At 49.1% G+C, this 27,648-nt stretch overlaps 1 protein-coding gene across 1 annotated transcript; it reads left to right on the forward strand.

The window, feature by feature from the left end:
- The first annotated feature begins 1,522 nt into the window (after nt 1–1,522).
- Nucleotides 1,523–26,558, forward strand: ARHGEF5 (Rho guanine nucleotide exchange factor 5). Its single transcript, XM_082846240.1, has 15 exons — nt 1,523–1,599; nt 8,252–11,357; nt 11,948–11,999; nt 12,424–12,488; nt 12,698–12,951; nt 17,734–17,894; nt 18,421–18,573; nt 18,876–19,005; nt 19,251–19,325; nt 19,741–19,830; nt 20,977–21,134; nt 21,741–21,902; nt 23,612–23,682; nt 25,469–25,573; nt 26,290–26,558. Exons 2-15 carry the CDS (start codon nt 8,264–8,266, stop codon nt 26,445–26,447), a joined length of 4,728 nt encoding a protein of 1,575 aa, XP_082702366.1. The 5' UTR covers nt 1,523–1,599; nt 8,252–8,263; the 3' UTR covers nt 26,448–26,558.
- Nucleotides 26,559–27,648: the final 1,090 nt, after the last annotated feature.

Consider the following 27,648-nt stretch of genomic DNA (forward strand, 5'->3'; position numbering starts at 1 on the left):
CTCTCTCACACCCTGGACTGAATTCTCTCTGGCAACTGAGAAATAGACAGTTCTAGCTTAAAGTTTTGACTTTCTGCACTCCCCACCCTTATCCTCTTGCTGAGCTAATGGCATGTGTGAGGCCTGTCCTTACGTACCTGAACTCCTACTTCTGGTTTTCCCCATGGCTTCCCACGCCTTACGTAGCAGCTCAGAGTAGGCTAAAGGCTGCTGGACTATTGAGGGCTTAACTCCTTGGAGTGCTATAGCCAAAGCAGCGCATTCTTTGAATATAGAGCTGCTTTGGGACCCTATTGGAAAGGAAACCATTCTGCCTTAATGACATTCTACGCTAAAGCCCCCTTCCAAGTACTCTTAGGCCTACGCAGCTGGGATCAGCGCAGCAGCCAATGGGCACAGTAATCTGGAAATGGTCTCACCGAATAGCTGTTTGGGCTTATAGATCATGGCAGTCCTAAGAGCAAAACAGCCAGAAAGCCCGTTAAGAGTCTACTTGACTGGAGTAACGAGTGAGGTTGGGGGCTGATCTAAGTGAAATGAACATACCAAAAATCTCTGTCCCCTACATGAGGGATTCTTACTCTGTGCGTGTGTGTGTGTCTGCAGCGTAGAATATTTTGGCATTCTTTGAAGTCTACAGAGAGGCATAAAGATTGACCCACTCAGGGAAAAAAAAAAAGATTGACCCACTCAGCCTTGGACTCAGAGACCAGGAGAACACAAGGTTTCCCTGAAAATATCAGAAAAAATATATATAGGCGTGAGAAAACACACAGGCCTGAGACATAGGCTTAGATACTTACATACAAACACACACAAGTCCTGGGGAGAATGCAGGAGGAACACACACCTTGGGAGACATGAACTCAGATAATGCATGGAGGAAAGACCTGGACACGCTGTTTTAGAGATGCACGTTCCCAGGCCCTAAGAGACGCCCTCTTAGGGAGTCAGAGGGAGGAAGGAGAAGAGGGAGGGGCCGGCGCAGGGAGAAAGGCAGAGAGGGAGCAGGATACACCCTTCCTCATAAAGGGAGAGACAGGTAGCCGTCAAGGCAGAGAAATTAACATGGAGGCCTGATGATACACATGCAAATACAGACGGACACAGAAACTCAGAAGTTCAGAGACACAGACTGGCCAAGAGATGAACATCAACAGGGGAAAGATCGGCATGGGTCCGGCTCAGGTAAAGACCTGAAGAAATACTGGGGAGAAGAAACACCCAGGCAGGTGTGAGAGACCTAGCCGGGCCCAGGAGAGGCCCCGCGCTCCGCTCTCCTAGTCCCACGCCCTCGGGTGGCCCCCGCCGGCCGCTGTCCCGCCAGCCCCGGGCTCCCCTCCCGGCCCGGCCAGCACTTCCCAGCTCTGACGCGGGCGCTCCCTTCACACCAATGAGGCTGCGGCGCGGAGGGGCCCCGGCCCTCCTCCAGGAAGGTGTGTCCCTGGTTTCCTCACCTGAAACTTCCGAAGAGAACCAGATCCCTCCCTCCCGGCCGGGCGGGGCGGCTGGGCAGCCGGGGCCTGCGCTGGGGACTGCCGGCCGGCGCCGGGGACCCGAGGGGACTCTTGGGCCAGGACAGCATGTGACACTTCCCAGGTGGGTGCCCTCCTCCCCCGCAGCTCCCGTCTCCGGGCGGGCGGCTGTCGAGCCCCGGCGGAGGTCAGGGAGTGGCGGGAAGCGCCGGAATCTAGGCCTTCACCTTGGGGCCAGCCCCGGCTGGGTCGGGGGACGACGCAGGCTCCGGAAAGGGGGGGGCTGGGCAGATAGGCAGAGCTCGGGGTGTAGGACCGAGTACCTTGGTCTGGAAGAGGAGGGAAGCTGGACGAAAGGTTCTTGCCTGGAAAAATTTGCTTCCGGCCTGGTCTCCGCCTTGCAAACGGGCACCCTGCCCCTAGGTGTTCCGCGGGCCGGTAATGAGGGCTCGCTCTTCTAAGTCTAGGCCCTGGGGAAAGCTAACCCCTATAATAAGGAATGACTGAGATTCCCTTTGTGGACGTGCTCCCTGCCTGGAGATGTTTTGTTGCCTCCTGTTTTCTTAACCAGGCCTGGGCCTTCCTTCCCTTACTTTCCTATGAGTTCGCATACTGTGTGTGTCTGAGTACATAGCTCTTCCCTGTTAGCCGAGGTGCTTTAACCTGTAAACAACCGCTCCTGCCCTGTCCTCCACCCGGTTTCCCCACATATGGGGAGTGCTTCCAAAGCTTCACGTTGATCACAACATTGCATTCAGAACTCGGGGAAGAGAGCTATTCAGAGTTGGGGTGCTAGAACACCCTGCTGAGGTCTAGTATTGAGCATTATTCAGAACCTCCCCCCAGCAAGACTGTCCTGGGAGAGCCCATCCCGGTGGGTGCCCCTGGATTCTCAGACCTCGGCCCCTGCTGTCTCCCAGGGAGTGAGGAGTGAACTCTGGCTGGGACTCTTGACAGCCGAGGGAGGGAGAGTGACTTTCTTTAGTAGCTTCTTCTCCCATTTGCTCCCGCACTGCAGTCCTGGGTCTTGCATCCTTGGCTACCCCAGAAATCTCAGCTCCTGGCTGAACAGCTCCTAATGTGGCCCTTTGTTCAGACTTCCTGGTTTATCTACACCTGGGCCCCGGCAAAATGGGGGTCATTCGTTAACCAATCTGTGGGCCTGAAACTGGAGCCATGTCCGTCGAGGGGATTCTTGGGGGGCTGGGGAGGGGAAAGGATGTGGGGTGTCAATTCTGAGTGAGACTGTCCAGCAGTAGGAAGGTCTGTCATTGTCTTGGTGGGAAAGAGAGAGAAGTCAGGAGGTGGGGGAAGGAATCCGTCTTATCAAAAGGATACAGTGGTTCTAAAGATAGTCAAGAGTCTTTATAGATGAGGGGTCCCTAGAGCGTATGGCTGTCCACAACGTGGTCTCTCCGGGGTTGCCAGTCGCTGCATTAAGCGCGGTGTGTGTGGGATAGACAGGAACATGTCATTCATGGTGTCTGGTGTGGTCAGTCACTATGTGGTAGGACAAGAACAGGATCAGTGTTACTCAAGTGTCACTCAAGTGGTGTCAACCCAAACAGATGATTTACAGAATCTGGTGTAGACAGGGGTGAGTCACTCACCATGTCTGTGGAGTAAACAGGAGCTGGTCACGTGCAGTGTCTACAAGGTGGACCAGGACAAGGTGACCGTCAGGGCCTATGTTAAGGACACAAACCGGTCACTCACACTCACATCTGTGTGGGTGGCACCAGGGCCACAGGTGGGCTTGTGGGGTATATTTCAGCATTGCCACTAATGATGGTCTGTGTGAGCCCATCAGGGCTACAAGGCAGTGGATGATGTGATATTTTCAGACATTAGGGGTAGATAGAGGTGTTTATTACACTTTTCACTCGGATGATGGGGCTTTCCGGAAATGGGTAGAACACAGGTCTTAGCAGTTAGCGGTCCAGAAAGCTACTCTTATTTTGATGTCTTTGTAGCACTGAGGGCAATACTGTGAAACAGTGAATGGTGGCATCCATCTCTGTGGTGATCTTATGTTTGAAATCAAAATGAGAACATTTCTTTTGATTTGGTGGGTATTTTCCTAAAATAGCATATAGGCGATACAGTGTAAGTGCAGAAGTATTGTAACCTCAGGAGTATCTCAGTGATTTGTGGTGTAAGTGAGAATATTTGAAACTGACACTGCTAGACAATCCAGGAAGCATGGTCCTCAAATGTGGACCATGACACTTGACGCTGGATTGAAGAAGAAGCAGTGTAATGGGGGTGGGAGACAAGGAGGAGGGATATCTTGGAAATACAAACTGATGTCTGGTGACTGGAAATGGACACGAGCTAAGGTACTGGGGGCTCTAAGGGGACTATTGAATTCTGTCACACGCTGTGTCAATGGGGTGACTTAGAGCTTTGCCTTGAAAGAAGTCGCATGTGAACAGGGGCAGCAGATGCAAAAATGACCCTGGTCTGGAGGGAAGCCGGATCACCGTGGTACCACGCTCTGTCTTTGCCTGCGCTCAGGTAAAAATGATTATTCACCCCCCGTGCAGAAGGCGATGAGGAAGTGACTCTTACAAAGTGGGAAGTGCAAAACAAACCTCTCTCCTGATGCCCTTACGTGAGCAAAACCATGTTTTCCAGATTTCCTTTAGCTTTGTCACGTTCTAGACTCATAATGCTTGACTGTCATAGGATTATAGGACAGGACCACGTGTAGGGACATGGGGGCCGAGCCGGTGACCACCAGTATTTCCAAAAGGGTAAAGGTAATGTTAGAAATAGTGTCAGTGGGGTTGCAGGAGACAGACACGCATGGTGTCACTAGAGTGGAACTGAAGACGTTCGTGTAGCACGTGCTGTCTGTGGATGTAACCTGAATATAGCAGAAATACGCTGGTGTGTTTAGAGGCTGCTCGTCTTGAGGACATGAGAGTGTCTGTGAGTACAGGGCCGGGACGGTCCACGTGCCAGGGAGGGGAGGCTACGGGTTTAATCACAAGGTCTCCTTAGGCAGGTGGGAGCCACGTTTCAGAAGGTGTTTACGGTGAGCAAGTATATTATTTAACACGTGGTTGGGAAAACAGGGTCACGTCACAGCAGTGTCATCTGTAGTGATTATAGTGTTTGTACTTAGGGCTGGATGTAGGGGCCACGTCACACACTGTCAATTAACTGGAAGAGGACGCTTGTGTTAGACACGGCCCTTTACCCCATAGAGATGGGTATCTGTGTCTATGAGGTGACCAGGAGCTTGTCACGTACTACAGCTGCAGGGTGGCTAGGGAAGTACCCATGTGGTGATGTCATGCTCTCCTTCGTAGAACCTGCAAGAGTGGTTTATTTTTATTTTATTTATTTATTTTTATTGATTTTGGCTGCGTTGGGTCTTCGCTGCTGCGCACAGGCTTTCTCCAGTTGCGGTGGGCAGGGGCCACTCTTCGCTGCGGTGCACAGGCTTCTCATTGCAGGGGCTACTCTTGTTGTGGAGCACGGGCTCTAGGTGTGTAGGCTTCAGTAGTTGCGGCATGTGGGCTTCAGTAGTTGTGGCATGTGAGCTCAGTAGTTGTGGCTCCTGGGCTGTAGAGCCCAGGCTCAGCAGTTGCAGCACACGGGCTTCGTTGCTCCGCAGCATGTGGGATCCTCCTGGACCAGGGCTCAAACCCATGTCCCCTGTACTGGCAGGTGGGCTCTCAACTACTGCACCACCAGGGAAGTCCCTGCAAGGGTGGTTTAGTGTGCGTGTGTATGTATGTATGTTTATGCAAGTGTGTATGCACGTGCACTATCACAGGACAGCAGGCCTTTGGGGCAGTGGGTTTCTGCTTTAAGCCTAGACCAGACAGGAAAGGTGTGAGTCCAGGTGCAGCTGTGAGTCTATAAGCCCCCAGGGTCTTCTCTGCACGAGTGGCCGGCCAGCTTTCGAACAGCTGGACTTCTGGTTGCTTATGGTAGGCTGAAGTGAGAAGGCCCTGGTTTGAGTTCACCTGTACATTTGCTTAGGAAACTTGAGCAAGTGTGTGGCTATCTGAGTTCAGTTTCCTCATCTGCAAATTAGGCGAAGTTTTCTATGTGTCTCCAAAAGTCCTTCCAGCTCAGAAATCCTGTATTTCTCTCCTACACGTTCTCTCTTTCTCTCTCTCCAACAATACTTACAATCCCTGACATTTCTGTTACCATCAGTGTTATCAATGCACTTTTTAATTTTTTACGTTGTCGTGTTTAATCTTTATTAGAAGTCCTTGGAAAGTGAGTGCATTATCCCCTTTCTAAAGGTAAGAAAATGAATGTTCAAGTAAATTACATGATTTCTACAACTGTGTGAAAATTATCAGGATGCAAGAAAAAGTAGAACTAAAAGTTGGACAACACTCTTTTAACTCTGTGTTCTTCCTTTCTTCATTTATCCACGCAGTGAATCTTTGTTGAGGGACAGGTAAGCCCCGGGCAGAGGGGATTGAGCAGTTAAATATGGCAGTGTCTGTGTTCTCGTGAAGTTCATGGTTTAACCTAGAAAATAGACACTAAATTTGTAACTACAAGTGCAGTGAGTGTGAGAAGAAGTAAAGGGTTCTCTGAGCAGGAGAGTAGGATTCCAAGTAGAGAAGCAGCACATGTGAAGGCCTACAGGTGAGAGAGGGAGGTGCGCCGAGGGGACTGAAAACCGACAGGTGTTGACAGGTGATGAGTCTGCTGGAGAGGAAGGCGGAAGCCAGGTTGTGGAGGGCATGTAACCCACAATGGATATTTGGGTTTCATCCCAATGGCAGCAGGAAGCTACTGAAGAATTTAAACTAGAAGTGGAGCTTTTAAGGATCACTCAGGAGCTGGGGCGAGAATGCCTGGGAAATAGGGGAAGAGAAGCCGTGTGGAGGCCAGCGGCCAGCTGTGCCCCATGTGCAGTGGCCTGGGTACGAAAGGGCAGCAGGGTGGACCAGGCTGTAGCAGCGGAGATGGAGAGAAGTGGACAGACTTGAGGGATACGCAGGAGGCGGGGTCCATAGGACTTGGTGACTGATTAGATATGGGGAATGCGGGCCAGGAGGGAAATAAGGATTTTATTCTGTGATGGAAAAATATTTATTGAGTGCTTAGTATGGGCCAGGTATTGTGTATTAGGTGTAGACAGTTGAGCAAGACAGATATTGTTCTTGATCTCGTGAAGCTTACCGCCTCTTGTCTGAGATAGATGGTAAATCAAAATACGCACGTAACTATATAATTATAATTGTATAAATGCTACAGAGGAGAAGTAAAGTGAACTCTGGTTGATACGTGCTACAAAGAGGAGCACAGTAACCCAGGTAGAGGATTGGGGAACACTTAAGGGGTTACATCAGGAAAACGTCTCACGAATAACAAGAAAGAGTACTTCTAATGTCAATTTTGTGTCCAATGTAGTGTCATGCTGGCAAGAACCACCAAAATAAGCATCCCTAGAGTCTTGTTTGGAGTTAACAAGTTAAGGTTGTAGGAGAGATGGGCAGAGTGGGGCTACTGAAGCCCAGCTAGAGGTAGGTGAGATGTGAGGATATGAAGACCGCAGATGTGAAGAATTCCACTTACACAGTGGAAAGACGAGAAAGACATGAACATGCTTAAATTCTGGTGGGATGCTTCCAACAAAGAAGGTGAAGGTATGAAAGAATGAGATAATCCACGGCATCAGGTCCTGAAAAGGCAGGCTAAAGAAGGTGGCACTTAGAGAGGAGGGATGCTCTTGCATTGTCAGAGGGGGAGGGTGGACACAGTGAAGTGTGGGTCTCTCTGAATTGCAAGAAACTGAAGCAGTTCCTCTCCGCTGGTTTGTAAATTCTTTGCAAGGTGAGAAAGAGAGGTGGAAGGTCAGTAACGTGGGCAGTAATGAGAAGAGTTCACACGGTTGGTGGAGAGAAGGGGAGAGTAAGATAGTGAGGGGTACACAGTTTGATGGTGAGAAAGAGAGGTGGAAGGTCAGTAACGTGGGCAGTAATGAGAAGAGTTCACATGGTTGGTGGAGAGAAGGGGAGAGTAAGATAGTGAGGGGTACACAGTTTGATGGCCCTCATTGAAGTGGGTACCCATCGTATCTGCTCTGGTTCTCATCTAGTAAGTCTAGTTATCGTTCCACTTTCCAACAGCTGCCTCTATAATTGAAAAACAATTTTTTTGTTAATTAGTTACAGGTTCTGCCAGACACTGTGGAAAATAAGATGAGTGAAATCCAGACCCTCTGTAAAGGAGATTACATGATGCCGTAGTACCTCAGATGCTGGCCGTAATGGCCAGACCTGTTTTAATCCCCTCTGCAGCTTAGGTGGAGGATACCCTCCAGACACTGCCTCTCTGGACTCTTAGATCTAGGGTGTGTCACTCACAGTGTCTGGGAGTTACATGGAACTGAGTCACTCTTGGTGCCCAGAGAGTAGACAGGGAGACACTACGACATAATACAATCTAGAGGGTAATGACCACTGGGAATGCTTGGTACCCTTTGACAACGGTCTTGTGCCCTAATGTAATTGTTTATCATCTGTCTCTCCCACAAGACTGCAGGCTCCATGAGGATACAGTCTTTGCCTTGTTCACTACTGAGAGGGCCACTTGGTAAATATTTATTAAAGGAATAAATCAGTGACAAGTTTTATAGAGGCTATTGCTTATTTTGTGAAGTACTTTTTGTCTCAAAGAATGACAGTAAATGGCACCAAAGAAATCATCACACACTTGTTCTCTATGGTCTGTCCCTCTGATAAATAAAAGCAGAAGAGGGGATAGAAAGTTTGTCTCTTATTCCTCTCTAGGATTCAGCCCTGATGGAAGCTGAGGGGCCCCAACACGGAGCGGCGACCCCCATTCCTGCCAGAGTGGAGTTCAGTACTATCCTGGCAGCTCCCATGAGAAGCAGGCAGACCCCTGCCTTGGGGCCTGAAGCTGAAGAGGGCGCGGACCCACCCTATCAGTGGGCGGAGAGACACGGACTCTTGGAGACCCAGCAGAGACATGCAAGGGATGTGAATGACTGTGCGACTGAGAGCATGACCTCTTTTCCCGTCGAAGCCTCTGCAGATGTGGAGACCGACCAGGAAAGCCTGATGGCTGGGGCCTGTGACACCCCAGAGCATCAGGAGGCAGGGCCCCAGCGCCCAGCGGATAGACAGGCAAGGCCGCCAGCTCCCCTGGAGCTCTGGGCCTGCCCCAGCCAGGGTGAATATCTAGACACGGCCTCAATAGCCGGTGAACTGGGTAGCAGCATGGAGGTGGAATTTAAACCAGAGCTCACTTCTTTGATATTGGAAACCGGACAAGCCGAAGGAGAGGAGGGAACTTCCCCAGACACCTCTGCCCAGACCAGATGTGGGCCTTGCTGTGAAGAGCACCCTGCGGAGACCAACCAGCCGCAGGACTCGGAAAGTGGACCTACCAGGCGGGAAAGTCCAGAGAGAGAAGGGGCCATGTGTCTCCAGACGGCCGAGGAGCTGGAGGGACAGGGACTTCAGGGGGAGGGGACTCTGCGGGAGGATGTTTGCTCTGATGGGCTTTCGGGGGAGCTGATGGGAGAGCAGGTTAGCGGAACAGAGGAAGAACAGAGACAAAAACGGCAGCAGATTCAAGACGATGTGATGCTTGCAGAGCAAGGAGAAGGCAAGGGCCATAGTGGGGAACTGGGAGGTCTGAGTTCTGGTGGGCGGGACTGGAGGGCTCACGGCCACAGGGATCTAGAACAAGGGGAACAGGAGAGCGGGGAGTTGACGGGGCCAGAGGAGAGTAACGTGGATGCCCAGTATGAGGAGAATGAAAGCTTAGTGGGGAAATCAGTGAAAGTCGCTGGAAAGCAAGAAGATCAGGGTCTACAGGGGAAAGCGATGCCAGTAGAGGGGCAGGAGGAGAAGGCAGGGTCAAGCGAGGACGTGGGCAGTGGGCGTGGGGACGCCCTGGGGGCAGGGGGAGAAGAGAGGCCTACAGAGGAAGGAGGAGAGCGTGATGTTCCTGCCACACTGGCGCTGGTAGCCCCTGAGGTCTCTTCTCCCCATGACTTGTTTCCAGATGCCTGTTGTCCCACAGCCAGGATCTCCGGGACTCAGACAGAGCCTAGGGCTGAGGAACCGTCCCCTGCCCCTCTGACTCCTACCCTGGAGCTAGTAGGACGGTCCCAGCAGCTCATTTCTTTACCTCATTCCTTTCCTGCCGCGGAGTCGCCTGACCAAGAAACAGCTCAGTGCAACCCGCGAGTGGGCTCTGAGCTGGGGGAGGGGACAGCATCCAGCCGGGGAGAGGAGGGGGTCTCTGTGACCCCTCCAAGGACAGCAGCGTCAGCCCCTCCCAGCCCTCCTGAAGTCTCCCCCGGCATGGCTGCCTCATCCTCTGCGGGCCCCCAAGTCGCCTTCCGCAGGAGGGAGCCCTGGGTTGCTGCATGTTCTCCAGAAACCTCCGGAGCCTCTCGACCCACCGACAGCCCATCTCCCTGTGGGGCTTCTGAGAGCCCTGCAGCTGCCCTCCACGGCCTCGCCTCAGCAGGCCAGGCCAGCCCTCAGGGTCCCCCAGGCAACCGCACCGGGGCGGCCCAGCACCGGAGGGGCCACTCCTACCCGGGCTCTCACGGGACAGAACCGACTCCGGACCTGGCGGGAGTATCACTCTCCTTCTCCCACTCAGAGTTGCCCCAGAGACCCCCCAAAGCTGCCATCTATGGCTCTGTGATCCCAAGAAGGGCCAGGAAAGGCGGAAGGGACTGTACCATCATTCCGGGATCCTCGAGTTCGCTACCCGCTCCAGGGCAGGACTCTCAAGGATTGACCTCAAACCCAGCAAGGCCTGGCAGCCCCCAAAGCAGCCAGCCGTGGGCCTCCACACACCCCTTGGCGTTTGCCCCAGGATCTCCTGCCCATGGCCCTTCCCCGCCCACTGTCTCCGTAGATGAGGGGACCCGTGAGCCTCCACCGCCTCCTGCCCCAGAGAAGAGGCGCGTCCGCTCTACGGTGGAGGGAGACGGCCCTCGCTCTGCCGTGGTCCCCACGCAGAGACGGTATAGCCATCCTCCGCTGGCCCTAGGTTTAGGGCTGCACGGCCACCCCAAAGGCCCACTGCCCCGAGTTCCTGACCCCCTTGTGGCAAGGCAGCACCGACCCCTGCCCTCTACCCCGGACACCCCCGACCATACTCAGACCTCTTTCTCTCCCAGGCAAAGATACAACAAGCCATTACCCCCAACTCCCGATTTGTCTCAGCCACACCCTGCTCCTGTTTCTTCTTTGAGGAGCTCCAGGATCTACAGGCCTCTCCCCCCTCTCCCCCCTCCTCTCCCTGTTGCGAACCCTCCTACTGAACCACCACCGTTACCCCTAAAGTCCAGGGAGAGGAGCAGGCTCGCCCAGGGGGGACTCGGAGATTCAGGGGGTCAGGCCAGGACCAGGCCAGTTTGTCAAGAGCGGACCATCTCCACTCCCCATTCTGCGGGACGTGTCTCCTGGCCTCCGGCCACGGGCAGATCGACAGACTCTTCGTCTCCCGCCAGTAGGAGTAAGAGTGAAGTGACCCCTGGCATGGCTTTCAGTAACATGACAGCTATTGTAAGTCCCCCTTTCCTGACCACCCCCTGGACTCTGGAGGTCCAGGGACCCACTTCGGAAGAGCCTGAGGTCCCTGCCAGAAGATCTTTCAGAAGGACCTTCCCCCAGGAAGGAGCCAATGGCCTGAGGAGGTCGGATCTAGGCCGAACAAGGCAGCCAGAGGAGCCCAGCCATCCCCATCTAGAGAAGGCGTCCAGCTGGCCTCACAGACGGGACTCGGGGAGACCAGCGGAGGGCAGCAGTGGACAGGTGGGGGTCCCTAGTGAGGGGTCGAGTAAGCACAAGGACTGGCACCGGCAGGGCCTGCGCAGACCCTCCATCCTACCCGAGGGCCCTAAAGGTGAGTGAGGGGCAAGGACCGCGGTGACATTCGTGTCAGGCCGAGCTCTCTCCAGCCCTTCCTTCCTCATCTGCCTCCTGTCCCCCAGCCTCCTGCTGGCTTCGCTCACCCACCTACACAGCCCCAATGCAGAGGAAAGTCCTTGAGACCCTCTCTGAGCTCACGGTGCTGCCCTTTCTTCTCCTTCCCCTCTGTCTCCATCCATCACCCAACCATGGGGTGCTTTTATTGTGTATCTCTTTTCCCCAAGATTGTTCTGAACCTCCCCCCGCCCCACTCCGCCTCTACTTTCCAGTTACAAAGACCTGCTTGATGTCCTTCCAGTAGAAGAGAAGGCATCTTCTACTTGTCCAGTTCACGTTCTGACATGAGGGACGGGGACAGACCTGGTACTATTGTCCCCAAATGCTTTCGACTTCGGCACTGTCCTCTCTCGCAGGTTCCCAGTTGAGCCCTTTTACCCACCTACCACCCCCCACGCCCCACACCGATGCCTGCATCTCCCACTCTAGATCTTATGTTCTTTGGCTCTCTCTGAATGCCCCTTCTGAAGTCCCAGTTACTTTACCCATTTCCATTTTCCGACACAGGAGGTCCAGCCGTGGAAAAATCCCCTAGCCTTTCAGATGCCATTGTTTTTCGGTGAGTCACCCTCTGTCCTAATGGATACAGTTTTACTCTTTTTTCTTAGGCTACTGAGATTTTCATTAGTTGACAATGGTTCTGGGACCCTGTCTTCTCCAGGGTTAAGGAGGGGAAGAGACAGACCCCGGGTTTCCAGGGTGTAGGGAGACTTTTTATCTAGCTCCTTCCGTCAACTGAGTCCAAATCTGCCATCCCTATATAGGCCACTTGGCCCCATGAACTGAACCCCACCCCCGTAAAAAAAAAGCTTGACATCCAAAGAAGCTTCAAACTACCCAAAAGTGGGTCAGGCTCCAACTTGCCTCTCCAGGGCATTTGGCCCTGACGTTCAGTGGTTAGAGACTGTCTTACCTGTAGCCACCTGGGGCTTCTCCGTGTCTGAAGGCCAGCAAGCACCACGGAGCCCTTCTTGACTCCACAGGGAGAAGAAGCCAAAGGAGGTGATGGGAGGCTTTTCAAGACGTTGCTCCAAGCTCATCAATTCCTGTGAGTAATTGAAACAGGACTGCGGACCCACACGAGTGTTCTGCCCAAGACCGGAGAGGGGTTCCTGGCCATCAGCCGCGGGGCGGGGATATCTGTAGGGACAGAGGGATGCCAGGAGAGCCAGAAGCAGCTCGGTGGCTTCTGTTTGTGTGCCTCAACTCCGCAGCTCCCTAATTCTCTCCCTCTCCCCTGCTTCTTCACCCCTGTAGCTCAGCTGCTTTACCAGGAGTACAGCGATGTGTTTCTGAACAAGGAGATCCAGAGCCAGCAGCGGCTGGACAGCCTGACAGAGGCACCGGGGCCCGCCTCCCCCCGGCAGCCCCGAAAGGCCTTGGTGTCCTCGGAGTCCTACCTGAAACGCCTCTCCATGGCCTCCAGTGGCTCCCTCTGGCAGGAAATCCCCGTGGTGCGCAATAGCACGGTGCTGCTCTCCATGACCCACGAAGACCAAAAACTCCAGGAGGTACCTAGCAGGGCAAGGTGGGGCAGGGGAAGAGGCTACAGGAGGGGAAGCAAAGTGCTCTCGTCCTTATCTCCTACTCCCCTCCGCCACCATGAGCGGGCTGTCCCTACCACATACTCACCACATACACGTATTCACCACACACACACGTGCACCCCGTGACAGTGAGTCATCCCCACTGAATTGCTTTCTGAATGTCACCGCTCTCCCTCCTCTCTACCTCCTCATGCCATTGTTCATTAACTCCTCCCTGTTATTGGTTTGAGCTCGTACAAAGTGACCATGCCCCTGAATTTGTTGGGAGGAGTGTGGAGTTAATCTAGTTAATCTAGTTAGTCTAGCTTCAAGCTAGACTAAAATTTCCTTCTTCAACCAGGGTTTCAGTCTACACTAAAGTTTTCCTCTTCAACCAAGGAGCATGCCGGGGCTTTTTGTTGGGTCCCTTGAAGAGTGGCCCTTGCAGCTGTCCTGTGATTTTGGTCTTCTAGAGGCTTTTGAATGACCATCAGTCTCTGCTTGGTCCTTACTTCCAATAGCAAGACCATAGGAAAGGCTGTTGGTCTGATGTTAAGTTACTACCATTAATATGTTTTACGTGGAGAGCTTATCTTAATAATCAATCTAAAATATGGGTTAAAACCTTTCTTCCTGGGAAGACAATATGGCACGATGGAAAGGCATTATGGAACAATGTTTAAGTATTTATTTTAGGTTCTGGCTTAAATAACCTGGATGTGAAGCCCACTTTAATATTTGCTAGCTATTTAACTTTGGCCAAATTACTTGATCTTTCTAAGTTTCTGTTTCCTCATTTGTAAAACTGGGTTGCAAAGAGCTACTGGGAGAATCAAAAAACAGGTAAGTTCCTGTTCACAGCAGTACTATTTATAATAGCCAAGACATGGAAGCAACCTAACTGTCCATCAACAGATGAATGGCTAAAGAAGATGTGGTATATGCATACAGATAGACTCATCGACATAGAAAACAAATTTATGGTTACCCGGGGTGGGAGAGAGGATAAATTAGGAGCTCGTGATTAACAGATGCACACTACTATATATAAAATAGATAAACAACAAGGACCTACTGTATAGTACAGGGAACTATATTCAATATCTTGTAATAACCTATAATGGAAAAGAATCTGTAAAAGAATATATATATATGTGTGTGTGTGTATGCGTATATATGTGCATATACCTGTATGTGCATGTATATATATATATATGTACAACTGAATCACTGCTGTACACTTGAAATGCTGTAAATCAACTACACTTCAATTAAAAAAATATTTTAAAAAAGATAAGTTCCTAGTACATAGTAATCAATCAAAAAATGTCTACCACTTTATCTTTTTTTTACTGAAGTATGGTTGATTTACAATATTATATTAGTTTCAGATGTGCAACATAGTGGTTCAATATTTTTGGATTTTTTATTTAAAGTTATTATAAAATAATGGCTATATTTCCTTGTACTGTACAGTATATCCTGGTTACTTATTTATTTTATACATAGTAGTTTGTACCTCTTAATCCCATACCCATATCTTGCCTCTCCCCTCTTCTCTGTCCCCACTGGTGACCCTAGTTTGTTCTTATCTCTGCGAGTCTGTTTCTGTTTTGTTATATACATTTGTTTGTTTTATTTTTAGATTCCACATACAAGTGATAACATAGAATATTTGTCTTTCTCTTTCTGACTTATGTCACTAAGCATAATACTCTCTAGGTCCATCCATGTTGTTGAAAATGGCATAATTTCATTATTTTTGTGGCCAAGTAGTATTCCAGTGTGTGTATATATATATACCACATCTTCTTTATCCATTCCTCTGTTGATGGACGCTTAGGTTGCTTCAATATCTTGGCTCTCGTAAATAATGCTTCAATATCTTGGCTCTCGTAAATAATGCTGGTATGAACATTGGGGTGCATGAGTCTCTTTGAATTAGTGTTTTCATTTTCTTTGATATATACCCAGGGGTGGAATTCCTGAATCATATGGTAGTTCTATTTTTATTCTTTTGAGGAACTGCCATACTGTTTTCCATGGTGGCTACACTAATTTATAATCCCACCAATGGTGTACTAGGGTTCCCTTTTCTTTCTCCACATCCTTGCCAGTATTTGTTATTTGTAGACCTTTGATGATAGCCATTTTGCCAGGTGTGAGGTGATATCTTATTATAGTTTTGATTTCCATATCTCTGATGATTAGCAATGTTGAGCATTTTTTCATGTGCCTGTTTGCTATCTGTATATCTTCTTTGGAAAAATGTCTATTCAGTTCTTCTGTCCATTTTTTAATCAGGTTGTTTGCTTTTTTGATATTAAGTTTTATGAGCTGTTTATATACTTTAGGTATTAAACCGTTATCAGTCATATCATTTGCAATAGGTTGTCTTTTTGTCAGTGGTTTCTTTTGCTATGCAAAAGCTTTTAAGTTTAATTAAGTCCCATTTTTAAAAGTTTTGCCTTTATTTATTTTGCCTTAGGAGACAGATCAAAAAAAATACTGCTACAATTTATGTCAAAGAGTGTTCTGCCTATGTTTTCTAGGAGTTTTATGGTTTCTGGTCTTACATTTAGGCCTTTAAGTCATTTTGAGTTGATATTTAATGCAATCCCTACCAAAATACCCATTATATTTTTCATAGAATTAGAACAAATAACCCTAACATTTATACAGAACCATAGAAGACCCCAAATTGCAAAGGAATCTTGAGGAAAAAAAACAAAGCTGGAGGTATCATGCTCCCTGATTTCAGACTATACTACGAAGTTACACTAATCAAAATGGTATGGTATTGGCACAAAAACAGACACATAGATCAATGTAACAGAGTAGAGAGCCCAGAAATAAATGCACAAACTTATGGTCCATTAATCTATGACACAGGAGGAAAGCATATACAATGGAGAAAAGATAGTCTCTTCATAAATGTGGGAAAACTGGACAGCTACTTGTAAAATAATGAGATTAGAACATTTCCTAACACTGTATACAAAACATTTACTACTTTAATTTCAAATCAGGCTGACCTGGGTTTAAATCCTGGATCACCATTTACTAGCTGTGTAACATTAAGCAAGGTATATAACTTCACTAAATCTCATCTAAAAATCAAGGATAATAATGACTACTCTTCAGGGTTGCTGTGTGGTTTAAATGAAACAACACCTATTTAGCTTTTAGCATGGTATCTGGTATATAGTTTGATACACACATTAATGCCATATCCTCCCTCTTTCAGAAGTGGGAAGGAGTAAAATTTTGGCTGTAAGGACTTATGGATAAACAGTGCTTTTATAGGTGTACAGTTTTAGGTTTTTTGAAGCTCACACTTGGGGGCCTTGTGCTGACCTCAACGTTTAAAGCATATGGAAGATATTTAGAAAATCACTGGTCTGCCCATATTTATGGACCAAACAGTGGGCAGATGATTTGAACCCTAGCTCTCTTTCACCAACTCCAGAATTCAAGGAAGTCCACCAGGGCTCCTAGGCCAGCCCTGGTCTCACATTTCTGAGAAGAAAAGCCTCTATACTTAGACACATATGTTCCTTTCCTGAATGAGTACTTCTGGGAAAAAGTGCTTTGACTGACTCCATTTCTTTTGACTGTCACAACATCTTTGTGAGGAGAGGGTCACTATATCTATACAGATAAGAAAACTGAGGTTCAAAGAGGGTACCTGAGCCACCCAAAGTGATATACGCAGCGAATGTCAGAGCCAGGACGCAAATGAACCTTCAGGGTCCTGGTTCAGTGTTGTCGTGTGTGAGCGGCCTCCAGCCATGTCATTAGTTATCCAAGTCACCACCACGGTGTGTGTGTGTGTGTTCTTTCTCTTTCCTGTCCATGCATCTGTCTTGAAGCTGCATACTTGAATGAAGAATAGAGAATAGGGCTGTGAGTCATTGTGTCTCCTGCTGGAACTTCCCAATAACTGGGCTGTTTCCATTAAACCACAGTTGCGCCATCTCCTTCTCAAACATCCTGCTTCCTTCCATTGCTCCTCAAACCTCAAATTACCTTCATCCCCTAAATCTGTTCCTCTTCCAGAGTTCTCTAGTTCAGTAAGGAACTCTGTCATTCACCCAGTTAAACTCAAAAACTGAGGCATTAGCTTTGACTCTTCCTGTTCTATCAGCCCCTGTTTCTAGCAAATAAACAAGCCCTTCCAAATCTCTCTCCTATATAATTATGAAATTGGCTTACCTCTCCCCATCCCCATGGCTATTTAGACTTTCATCTCTCCTCTGGAATTACTATGACGCTTCCCTAACATGGCTCTCTTGCCCCCCTCTAATCTTTTCTTCATACTGTGCTCAGAAATTATCTTTATACAATAGGAAACAAATTAGATCAAGTTAGCCCCATACATAAAGCCTCTTTTCATTTCCCCACTGTCTTAAGTCTAAGCTATTTTACCTTCTTTACATAATCCTCCAGACCTCCTCTCTGCCTCTCCAGCTTCATCTCCGGCCACTACTTTGGTAGCCTTGGTTCCAAGGATACTCAGTTTATTTGAGTTTCTTGAAAGCGTCTTTTTCTCTTCCACCTTTGAGGGTTTGCACATGTTTTTCCCTCAGCTTCAAAGGTTCTTTCTCTCTCCTCCCTGATATCAGGTTGGACTCTGGTGTTGACTGTGAGCTCTAAAAGGATCTGTCTTGTTAACCGCTCTACCCCTGAAATATTACACAGTGGCTAACATACGCCAGGGATTCAATAAATGTTTTTAATTAGTCTTCCTCCTCCCTAACCTCCTAGGCCAAATTTGAGCTGATTGTGTCAGAGGCCTCCTACCTGCGCAGTCTACATATAGCAGTGGATCATTTCCAACATTCAGAGCAGCTCCGGGCCACCCTTTCCAACCAGGATCATCAATGGCTCTTCTCTCGTTTACAGGATGTGCGTGACGTCAGCACCATGTGAGCTTCCCCTTCTCCCCAATACCACTCACTCAGCCTCACTCTCTTTAGTCTGTAAACCTCTCATTGGCTTTTTCCTTTTTCAGAACCCTCTCATTGCTCCCTCCATGATTCCCAGCGGCTGCAGGGATAGAGAGAGCAAAGAGAGGAGACTGTGAGTGGGTGGTTGGGAACAGTAATGGGTAAACAAATGAGAAATGCTTCCTGGGTTGAGGTTTTGCATGTGCTGTGGGCATGCAGAGCATTGGAGATGACGTGGGAAACATCTGAAGATCAGAAAACCAGAACAGGATGAAAAGAAGAACAAGAAATGGGATATTAGGACCGGAGAGTTAGATCAGGGGCAAATGAGCGGCAGCCTTGGAGAGAACTCTAGTGCATGGCAAGCAACACAGAGCTAAGGACAGTCAATAGAAGTTATTGACTAATGGAGGGAAGAAGGAACAAGCTCAAGCTATAGCAGCGGTCAGCCGACTCCTCACTTGAGACCCACAAGTCTGATGAGACTTGTTTTAATCCTGTACAGGTTCCTTTCAGACCTGGAAGAGAACTTTGAGGGCAACATCTTCACCTTCCAAGTGTGTGATGTGGTTCTGAGCCATGCCCCCAACTTCCGCCGGGTCTACCTGCCTTATGTCACCAACCAGACCTACCAGGAACGCACCTTCCAAAGCCTGCTGTGAGACCTGATCCCCATCCCGTCCCCACGTGGGCCCTGCAGTGACCTGGCACCAGACCCCCAATACCCAGCCCAGAGGGCTGCCCCGAGAGCACACGTTCTTGTGCCTGCTGTGTGATCTCAAGCCCACCCCGCTTCCAGATCAGACGCCCTCAGCCATCACATCTGGGGCTCCTGTACATTGGACCCCACCATTCTTTCCCAACCTACAGGCGTTCCACCGAGCCCCCACTCCCCACGCCTTCACTGTGTCCCCCAATACTCACCAACCCCTCCTCACCCAAGGCTCCCTGCCCACACAGGAGTAGCAACAGCAGTTTCCGAGAGGTCCTGGAGAAGCTGGAGAGTGACCCCATCTGCCAACGCCTTTCCCTCAAGTCCTTTCTCATTCTGCCCTTCCAGCGCATCACCCGTCTCAAGCTACTGCTCCAGGTAGAGCAGATCCCACCTCAGCCCACCCCCTTAATCCAAAGGACGGTCCTTTCTCCTGCCACTCTCCCACCCCCTGTGGACAGTGTGAGCGGTCTCCCGTATCACCACCCCCACTCTCCTTTCTCAGAAATATTTGCTGCTAAACTTTTGTTCCTGAACTTCTCCATTCACCCACCCTCAATCGCCTCTTCCTGTTTGCCCATCCCTTCTTTCCATCTGGCTCCCGCCTACGGTTTGTTCTGTAGAACATTCTGAAGAGAACACAGCCTGGCTCCTCGGAGGAAGCAGAGGCCACAAAGGCACACCACGCCCTGGAGGAGGTAGGCAGCTACCAACCCCTACTCGGACCCCGGGATTGTCCTTCACAGAGAACTCTTCCCCTGCCCCGGCCCGTGACTCCAGAAAGTACAGGCCCCTCAGCTACCTCACTGCACCCGCCAAACCTCCAAGCATTCACACCCCACAGCCTCAAGGACACTCCATGCCAAGGGACTATGCTCTCCTGCCACAATGCCCAGATTAAATCTTACTTTCACGCGGCCCAGGAATGTTCTGTCAGGTCTCTACAAAGTATACCGTAGTCCTAGATCAGCGTCTTGCTGTATTGGCTCCCTTCCAGGCTGGTGCAAAGACTAAAGCTAATCACAGCCAGTTTCCAGATTTCTTGCAGGGGACACAAAGTCAAAGCCGCTAACAGGGATCTCTTCCTCTCTCTTCACCCTGCTGAACACGCAGCTGATCCGAGACTGCAATAATAACGTCCAGCGGATGCGACGGACGGAGGAGCTGATCTACCTGAGCCAGAAGATCGAGTTTGAGTGCAGAGTAAGTTAGTCCCTTGGGTCCCCACCCTGCCGGGAAGCAGATCCCACAGGTCACCTTCTATCACAGAACCATCTTGCTCACGGTATCCCAGCCTCTAACCTGATCTCTGCACACCTTCTGTTCTGCCCTGTTTCTGGGATACCCAAGTGCCTACTTCAGTCTCCACGATATATTGTTAAGTGCGAAAGGGGAAATGCAGCCCTATGTGTGTTATATAGTATCTTACCTTTGGTGAAAAAGTAGGGTAAAAATCTGTATATGCATTTGCTTGTGTATACAGAAAGAAACTCTGGAAAGGTACATAAGAAATAAAGGACAGTGGTTACCTGAGGGGGAGAGGGTGCCTTTGGGAACTGGGCAGATGAGAGAGAACTTATCAATGTAAGCCTTTATAAAGATACATTTTTGGTACTTGAATTATTCAATATTTTATTACGTCTCCGTCTAGTCTAACCAAAGCAGTATAAAATTGAATCCAAATATAGAGCCGAAATCTCTCATCCAAATACAAATTTAAAATAGACATTCCACATTCAAATTTCAACTCAGAACAGATACCATCCTTACCTCCCAAGAAGAGAGGGAAAATCCCTTACCTACATGTTAATCATTGTTCAGTACCCTTATCACTACCCAAACTCCAGCTCTAGGCAGACCCCACTGGTTCTCTTTATTCTCATCCCCACATCTGATTCCGACTGCTTCTCTCCTGTCTCTGGTTATCATCGTAGAAAGAACGGATGTCAGAACCACCCTCAACTTCTAACGTCGAAGAGACACATCATACTGTTCTCTGCTTTGTTTGTTCACATGCCCCAGTCGGGCTCTCTCATCTCTTCTTCAGTTCCAGCTTCCAGGGCTGAGCTTTCTCGTGTAGTCACTCTCCTGGGATGGACCATAGGCACCTTCCGTTTGCCTGAGCTGGGGACGTGGGAGCCACGCCGCAGTAGACAGTGGTAGTTAGACGGTTCTGAGAGAAACAGAGTTTAAGTGGATGGGTCATGAGCACGGAGGAAGATGTGAAAGAGATGATTGTCAGGGGCGGGACTTATGAGGAAGAGGTATGGTGAGGGGGGCAGGCCCGGGAGAAAGCCTCGTGCTTGTCCCGTCTGTGACACCGCCTTCTTTCTCTTCCCTGCTCCGTAGATATTCCCGCTCATTTCACAGTCACGCTGGCTGGTGAAGAGCGGGGAGCTGACAGCCCTGGAGTTCAGCGTCTCCCCAGGGCTGCGGAGGAAGCTGAGCGCACGCCCAGTCCACCTGCACCTCTTCAATGACTGTCTGCTGCTGTCTCGGCCCCGAGAGTCAGTGACTGGAATGGGAGGCCAGAGCCCAAGGGGGAAATGGGAGGAGGCGGGAGGGAAGCACTAAAGGGACAGGGAAGGGTCATGTGCCTATAGAGGAACGCTTCTCAGTGGCTCATCCCGTGGAGGCCAGGTCATGACCCAGAGAGGAGGAAAATGGTCCAAAGCGAAAAAGAGGTCCCACCGAATTATATCCCGAGATCGCCTGGCAGGACCTGGACCATGTTACAGACACAGAGCAAAAGGCAGCAAATTAGCTTATCCCATTTTCAGATCAGTCTGTTTGTGCTTTCTTTGGGCTGGGCTCAGCCTACTAGCCTAGCATCGATACTTAGCCACTTCTCTTGTCCTGAGGGCCTTAGAAACTTTATACTGGCTCTGGTTCTTCATCTCTTTGAAGCGGTAAAGCATCCATTGCACTGGATATGTGCTTTGCCAAGCCATTGACAGATCTCTCCTGGGAGCAAGTTGACACCGTCTTATGGTTTTCATGAGAATTTGCAGGCTGCAGATGCTAAGGCCAGGGATTTTGAATTGGCAAAAGATATGAGGGTGGAGGAAGCATGATAACCCTAGAGTTGGGCTGAAAAGCCTTGTACTTTGCAGGGGTAGCCGCTTCCTGGTATTTGACCACGCTCCCTTCTCCTCCGTCCGAGGGGAAAAGTGTGAAATGAAGCTGCATGGACCTCACAAAAACCTCTTCCGACTCTTCCTGCGGGACAACGCACAGGGCTCCCAGGCTGAGTTCCTCTTCCGCACCGAGACTCAGTGAGATGGGGCTGGGCAGGGGAGCTGGGGGGAAGGGAGGGAGGACAGCCTGGCAAGGAAGTGGGACCAAGGCAGAAAATGTGTCCAGAAAACAGCCACAGTACCGCTTAGTCCATTCTGGACTGGGGAGCATCTATAGAGCGTCCTGAACCCAAACTTCTAGAGCTAATAAATGACTTACAGGAGACTGGGTGGGAGAGGGTGTAAAGTCGCTGTCACTACCAAGGCTTAGCATCTATTATGCTAAGAAGGGCAAAGTCTGTGTAATTGGATTACTGACGTCCACAATTGAACGTGTATAAGCCAGACATTCCTCAGTGCCCAAGGCTGGTGGGGCATAGATGTGAATAAGACATGAAAAAGGTAAGCACTGGGGGGCCTTCCGCTTTCTTTGCTCCCACCTTCCAACCCAGTCCTCTGCTGAGCAGAAATCCATAGCGTTGAGAATTTTGATTTGCTCATCTTTTTAATATTAATAATAATCAAATTCACATTCACATTCACATTCACATTCACACATATAAACACTGTGAAGAGTATTAAAAATAATACCTATAAAATCTGGTACACAGTGTCTACCTTAATGAACAATTGTAGCTATTATTGCTGTTATAAAAGATATAAGAAATCTCTTCTTTAAAAAGTTTGACAAGATACTTAGTGGTCTGAACATCCTCATGTTGTAGACACTTTGCATTTTTGTCCCTTAGAAGACACGTCAGGGTAGGATCAATAATACCTGCCCTCGGGCTTCCCTGGTGGCGCAGTGGTTGAGAGTCCGCCTGCCGATGCAGGGGACGCGGGTTCGTGCCCCGGTCTGGGAAGATCCCACATGCCGCGGAGCGGCTGGGCCCGTGAGCCATGGCCGCTGAGCCTGCGCGTCCGGAGCCTGTGCTCCGCAACGGGAAAGGCCACAGCAGTGAGAGGCCCGCATACCACACACAAAAAAACCAAAAAACTAAAAAAAACGCCTCCCCTCACTTATGGAACAGAGGGGCTGGTACAGGTGCAAAACGTCACCTAAGTCAAGTAATCAGATACAGACTCATGTTCTTTGTGTAGCACTTTGGGCAGCATCTTCCTGGAACAGTAATAGTGTCAGCTCTCAATTACTCCAGGATGTTTGGAAGCAGAGGTGAAGGTAATACAAAAACCTTCAGATAATTACAAAATTAGGCTTGGATTACATTACATGATCAAAACAATAGTAGATATATCTCCCTGATCTAATCATGATTACAGAATAATTTTCATCTCTGAGATATTTGATTGAAGGAAGGTAGGCAGAAGAGTGTCAAAAAGTATGCAAAGTGATAGCAGGAATCTCAACTGAGATGAACACTTTGCTTAGTACACTTCCCAAAATGGAAAATCTACATGTGCATAATTGACAGTTGACTTTATGCCCCTACTTGAAAGATACGAGATGCCATTAAGAAGATAAGCTTGGAAAGAGAGGGGGAAAGATAAAGGATGATAAGACACATGAACATATAGTTCATGATCCCGTCAAATTTCCATCCAAGTGGAGTCCCATTGACTTTTGTCCTGGATATCACTGAACTAGACAACTTTTTGAACTAGACAAGTCTTTCCCACAGTCCCTTCCCTTCCCTATCATTGGCCCCTGTCCTATACCCGCCCCGCCCCCCCCCCCCCCCCCCCCACCAGAGCTGCAGTTGAAGCAATGACCCTGCTTTGTTTTCTAGAAGTGAAAAGCTTCGCTGGATCTCAGCCTTGGCCATGCCAAGAGAGGAGTTGGACCTTCTGGAGTGTTATGGTGAGTGAAGGTCTAAGAGGGAGAGAAAAATGGTGGGGTCAGAAGTCTCCTTTAGATGCAGGAGTTTAGGACGCTGGGTAGTAACTCAGGGAGGCTTCTGTTTATTACTTTTGTCCAGAATTTCAGAGTGGAGGGCTGGTCACTGGAACTTAAACACCTGGGATGCATCTGCTTAAAGTTCTCATCACCGTGGCAGTGCCTCCTCCCCAGCACCATACATTCCTTGCCTTGGGCAATAGTTTGCTCTTTTAAAATATCTGTAGATTAGATAGATATTTAGATTTTACTGACTTGAAGTTCTTGGGGAAATAGGGGGAGAGAGTCCATCTGGAGTAGGGGTTGGGGAGGATAGCAACACAGTAGATTTGTCCTGACCACAACCCCTCCTATACAGGATGACCTGAGACACTGCCCTCACCCCAGGCTTCCAGGTACTCATGGGCAACCACAGGCACACACATTAGGAAGTGTCTGCATTCATGCTAAGAATGGACTTCTCGGTCTCATGTAAGCCCCACAGTTGTCGTCCAGCAAGGATTCTCTAATTCATATCCAAGAGGAACTGAATTCAAAGGAACACTGAGCCTTTAGTGACTCAAAAGAACAAACAAATACAAGGAACTTTGTAAAAGGAAGTAGGAGAACCAGGCTGTAAACGGAGTTCTGCTCAGTGTTCAATCCGTCTGCTGGGCTTCAGTTCCCCAGTAGGTAAGGAAGGCAAGATAATTCTTCCTCCTTTACTGTGATCTTGTGAATGGTATATATGGATAAGCTTTGGAAATACAAGTACAGATAACAGTGCAGTGTTCTGTTTATTTTCTAAGAGAGCCAGTGCAGTGTGGTAGAGCAGAAAGCCATAAACCCATGTACGATAGACGGCTGTGGGTCAGGCGTACTCTGGGGCATCTTATTTGGAGCTTCAAAACTGTGGAAATTTCTCCTCACTCACGAAGATATAGACATACAAAAAACCCAGAATTTCCTTGATCAACTCAGTCATTTATAGATGAGGAAGGGTGTTCAGTGCCTTGCTTAGATCATACCTCGAACCCCACTGGATAAGTCTCTTCTAGTCCCACATCTTGTACCATGAAGAGAATGAAGAATGAGTCACAGACTCAGAATTTGCAAATTAGGTGGAGAGGCAGAACACAAACATGAAACAATTAGGTGAAAGATAAATGGATTGCCATAGACAGTTTTTTTTTGGTTTTTGTTTTTGCGGTATGCGGGCCTCTCACCGCTGTGGCCTCTCCCATTGAGGAGCACAGCCTCCGGACGCATAGGCTCAGCGGCCACGGCTCATGGGCCCAGCCACTCCGCGGCACGTGGGATCCTCCCGGACCGGGTCATGAACCCGCGTCCCCTGCATCGGCAGGCGGACTCTGAACCACTGTGCCACCAGGGAAGCCCGACAGTCAGTTTTAAAGGAGTTTAGAATCCATTGAGGACAATCAGGGAAGGTTTCAGTGGGAAGATGGGTCTTTAGCAGAATATCAGTTATTTGTAATAATGAGTCACTAAAAGGTGGTCACAACCTATTTCTCCATCTTTGCTGGAGAAATAGAATTTTTGATTCATTTCAAGTCTGGCATTTCTATTTCCTTATCAACCATTTTGTTCCCTGGTAGAAGATGAAGACTTTTCCAGTTGTCTTTCTTGTGTGTAACTTTCAACAGCCCAAACTTTCTCTCTCCCAAGTCCTCCCAAGCTCCCCCTGCAAGTCCTTTCTCATGTTCTAGTCGCCTACCTTTCCTAACCTCTGTCACACTCTTCTCTTCCAAAGAGTCCCCACAAGTACAGTGCCTTCGAGCCTACAAACCCCGAGAGAATGATGAGTTGGCACTAGAGAAGGCAGACGTGGTGATGGTGACTCAGCAAAGCAGTGATGGTAAGAGGGAGAATCCATGAGGAGCAGGCTGGGCATTGAAGGTGGGACACTATGGGTGGATGTCTTCATTTCCTAAGGCTGCTCTAACAAAGTAGCACAAGTTGGGTGGCTTAAAACAATAGAAATGTATTCTCTCATAGTTCTGGAGACTAGACGTCCAAAATCAAAGTGTTGGCAGGGCCATGCTCCCTCTGAAGACCCTAGGGGAAGGTCCTTCCTTGCTTCTTCCAGCTTCTGGTGGCCCCAGCGTCCCTGGCTTGTGGCAGCATCACTCCAAGCTCTCTCTCTTCTTTCTGTGTGAGTGTGTGTATGTGTCCAAATTTCCTTCTTTTCATAAAGATACCAATTATATTGGATTAATGGCACACTTTACTCAAGTATGACCTCATCTTAACTTTACCAGTTACATCTGCAACAACCTTATTCCCAAATAAGACCACATTCTGAGTTACTTGGGCTTAGAACTTCAGCATGTATTTGGGGAGAATACAATGCAACGGGTAAGAGTGGAGAAGGCTCAGGAACAGGCAGCTGTGGACTGTGCCAGACCTACAGCAGCCAGGGTGAGTGCACGGGGCAGCTGGATTTCCCAGGCTGCGGCCTCTCCAGTCCTATCAGCCTTACAGTTCAGAAGAATTTCTGGGAAGGAGGTCTGGGGGAAATTACTGTGGGTCTTTTCCAGGTAATTCTTCTTCCCACCCACCCTGTGCCCATAGGCTGGCTGGAGGGCGTGAGACTCTCTGATGGGGAGCAAGGCTGGTTCCCTGTACAGCAAGTGGAGTTCATTTCCAACCCAGAGGTCCGTGCACGGAACCTGAAGGAAGCCCACCGAGTCAAGACTGCCAAACTACAGCTGGTGGAACAGCAGACCTAGCTGTTTTCTGGGAGGAATCCCCTGAGCTTAAGGACAAGATGTTCCTGCACAGGGCTGGCCCCGGAATCTGGCCACAGAGGCCTTCTGTGCACCAGGAACTAGACCTTCTGAAACCCAAGGACGACACCAAGCTGCCAGTCGCTAGTCCCAGGCCTCCATTTTTTGTGCTTTGTGCTTGGTGGGGGGATTTTCAGGGACTTTGCACTGGACTCTGGGAACCTTTTCTCATAGGAAAAGGGACCAATGGGGCCTAAGCCAAGGAACTTTACTTCTACTACCCTGCAGTCCTTAAACGTTCTCTGCTTCCAGAGTACCAATTCCAGTGACCAGAGTTTCCATCACGGCCGTGTGTTAAAGAGAATCTGACCTCAGCCCACTGGAGGGAGCTGTTTAAGGGGGATGAACACAGCAGTTGGGAGGGTTAACCTGGTGACCTTTTAAGATATCTTCCAACCCTAGAGACATCCCATAATTGTCAGGGCGAGGTCAGTGCCTGCGTCTCTGGGATCCATCGGTGGCTGTGTGAGGGCGATCCTCTCTCACTCTAATAAACTTGGCACTTCTCCGAGTGTTTTCTCCCCAGATCCCGGAACAAGGTTCAGAACGTGGAATCCTATGAGGATTCCAGGCTATTTGATCTAGGTGTCATGAAGGACCACGGTGGTACCTGGGTTATGGTAGTAGTTGACTCTCTTTGACTCCTCAGAGTTTGGGCACTTTTTCTGCTTGTTATGGCCTCAGAGGTTGTATAAGGAATTAAAATGAGTTGATGGGTGATGAATACCCCATTCAAACCTTCTTTTTTACTGAACCCACAAGTTAAGGTCTAAGCTAGTTTAGGTGGATTTGGAAATCCTACTCTGACCATTCATGAGTTTATATTTTGACTTGAGTTATTGTGAAGGTATCATTACCTCTGTTTCATCCTCTTTGTGAGAAGCAGCATGGGGTAGAATCCTAGAATCCTAGATTCTAGGAAAGAGTCTGAGAATCCGAGTCACGAGATCTAAACTCCAGTCACCGCCCGGCCAGGATGCAGCTTGTCCACGTCTCAGTTGCCTTCAATGTAAAATTCAAGATGGAACCCATTAGCCTCCAGACTCCCATCCAACTCTATGACGTATGATTCTGTGTCTCCCCTCAGGTTGCCTTTCTCAGTTGAAGAACATCACCCTTTACCTTTTTTTCTCATATTGAGCCC

The sequence above is a fragment of the Leucopleurus acutus genome, assembly GCF_964270905.1.
Source record: "Leucopleurus acutus genome assembly, chromosome: 9".
NCBI classification, from domain to species: Eukaryota; Metazoa; Chordata; class Mammalia; order Artiodactyla; family Delphinidae; genus Leucopleurus; species Leucopleurus acutus.

Bases quoted from the DNA above. Each gene is read 5' to 3' on its own strand.
- ARHGEF5 (XM_082846240.1), top strand. From the start codon at position 8,264: ATGGAAGCTGAGGGGCCCCAACACGGAGCGGCGACCCCCATTCCTGCC. The intron at 19,006-19,250 runs GTAGAGCAGATC...TTTGTTCTGTAG, and splicing joins GTCTCAAGCTACTGCTCCAG to AACATTCTGAAGAGAACACA. The intron at 21,135-21,740 runs GTCAGTGACTGG...TGTACTTTGCAG, and splicing joins CTGCTGTCTCGGCCCCGAGA to GGGTAGCCGCTTCCTGGTAT.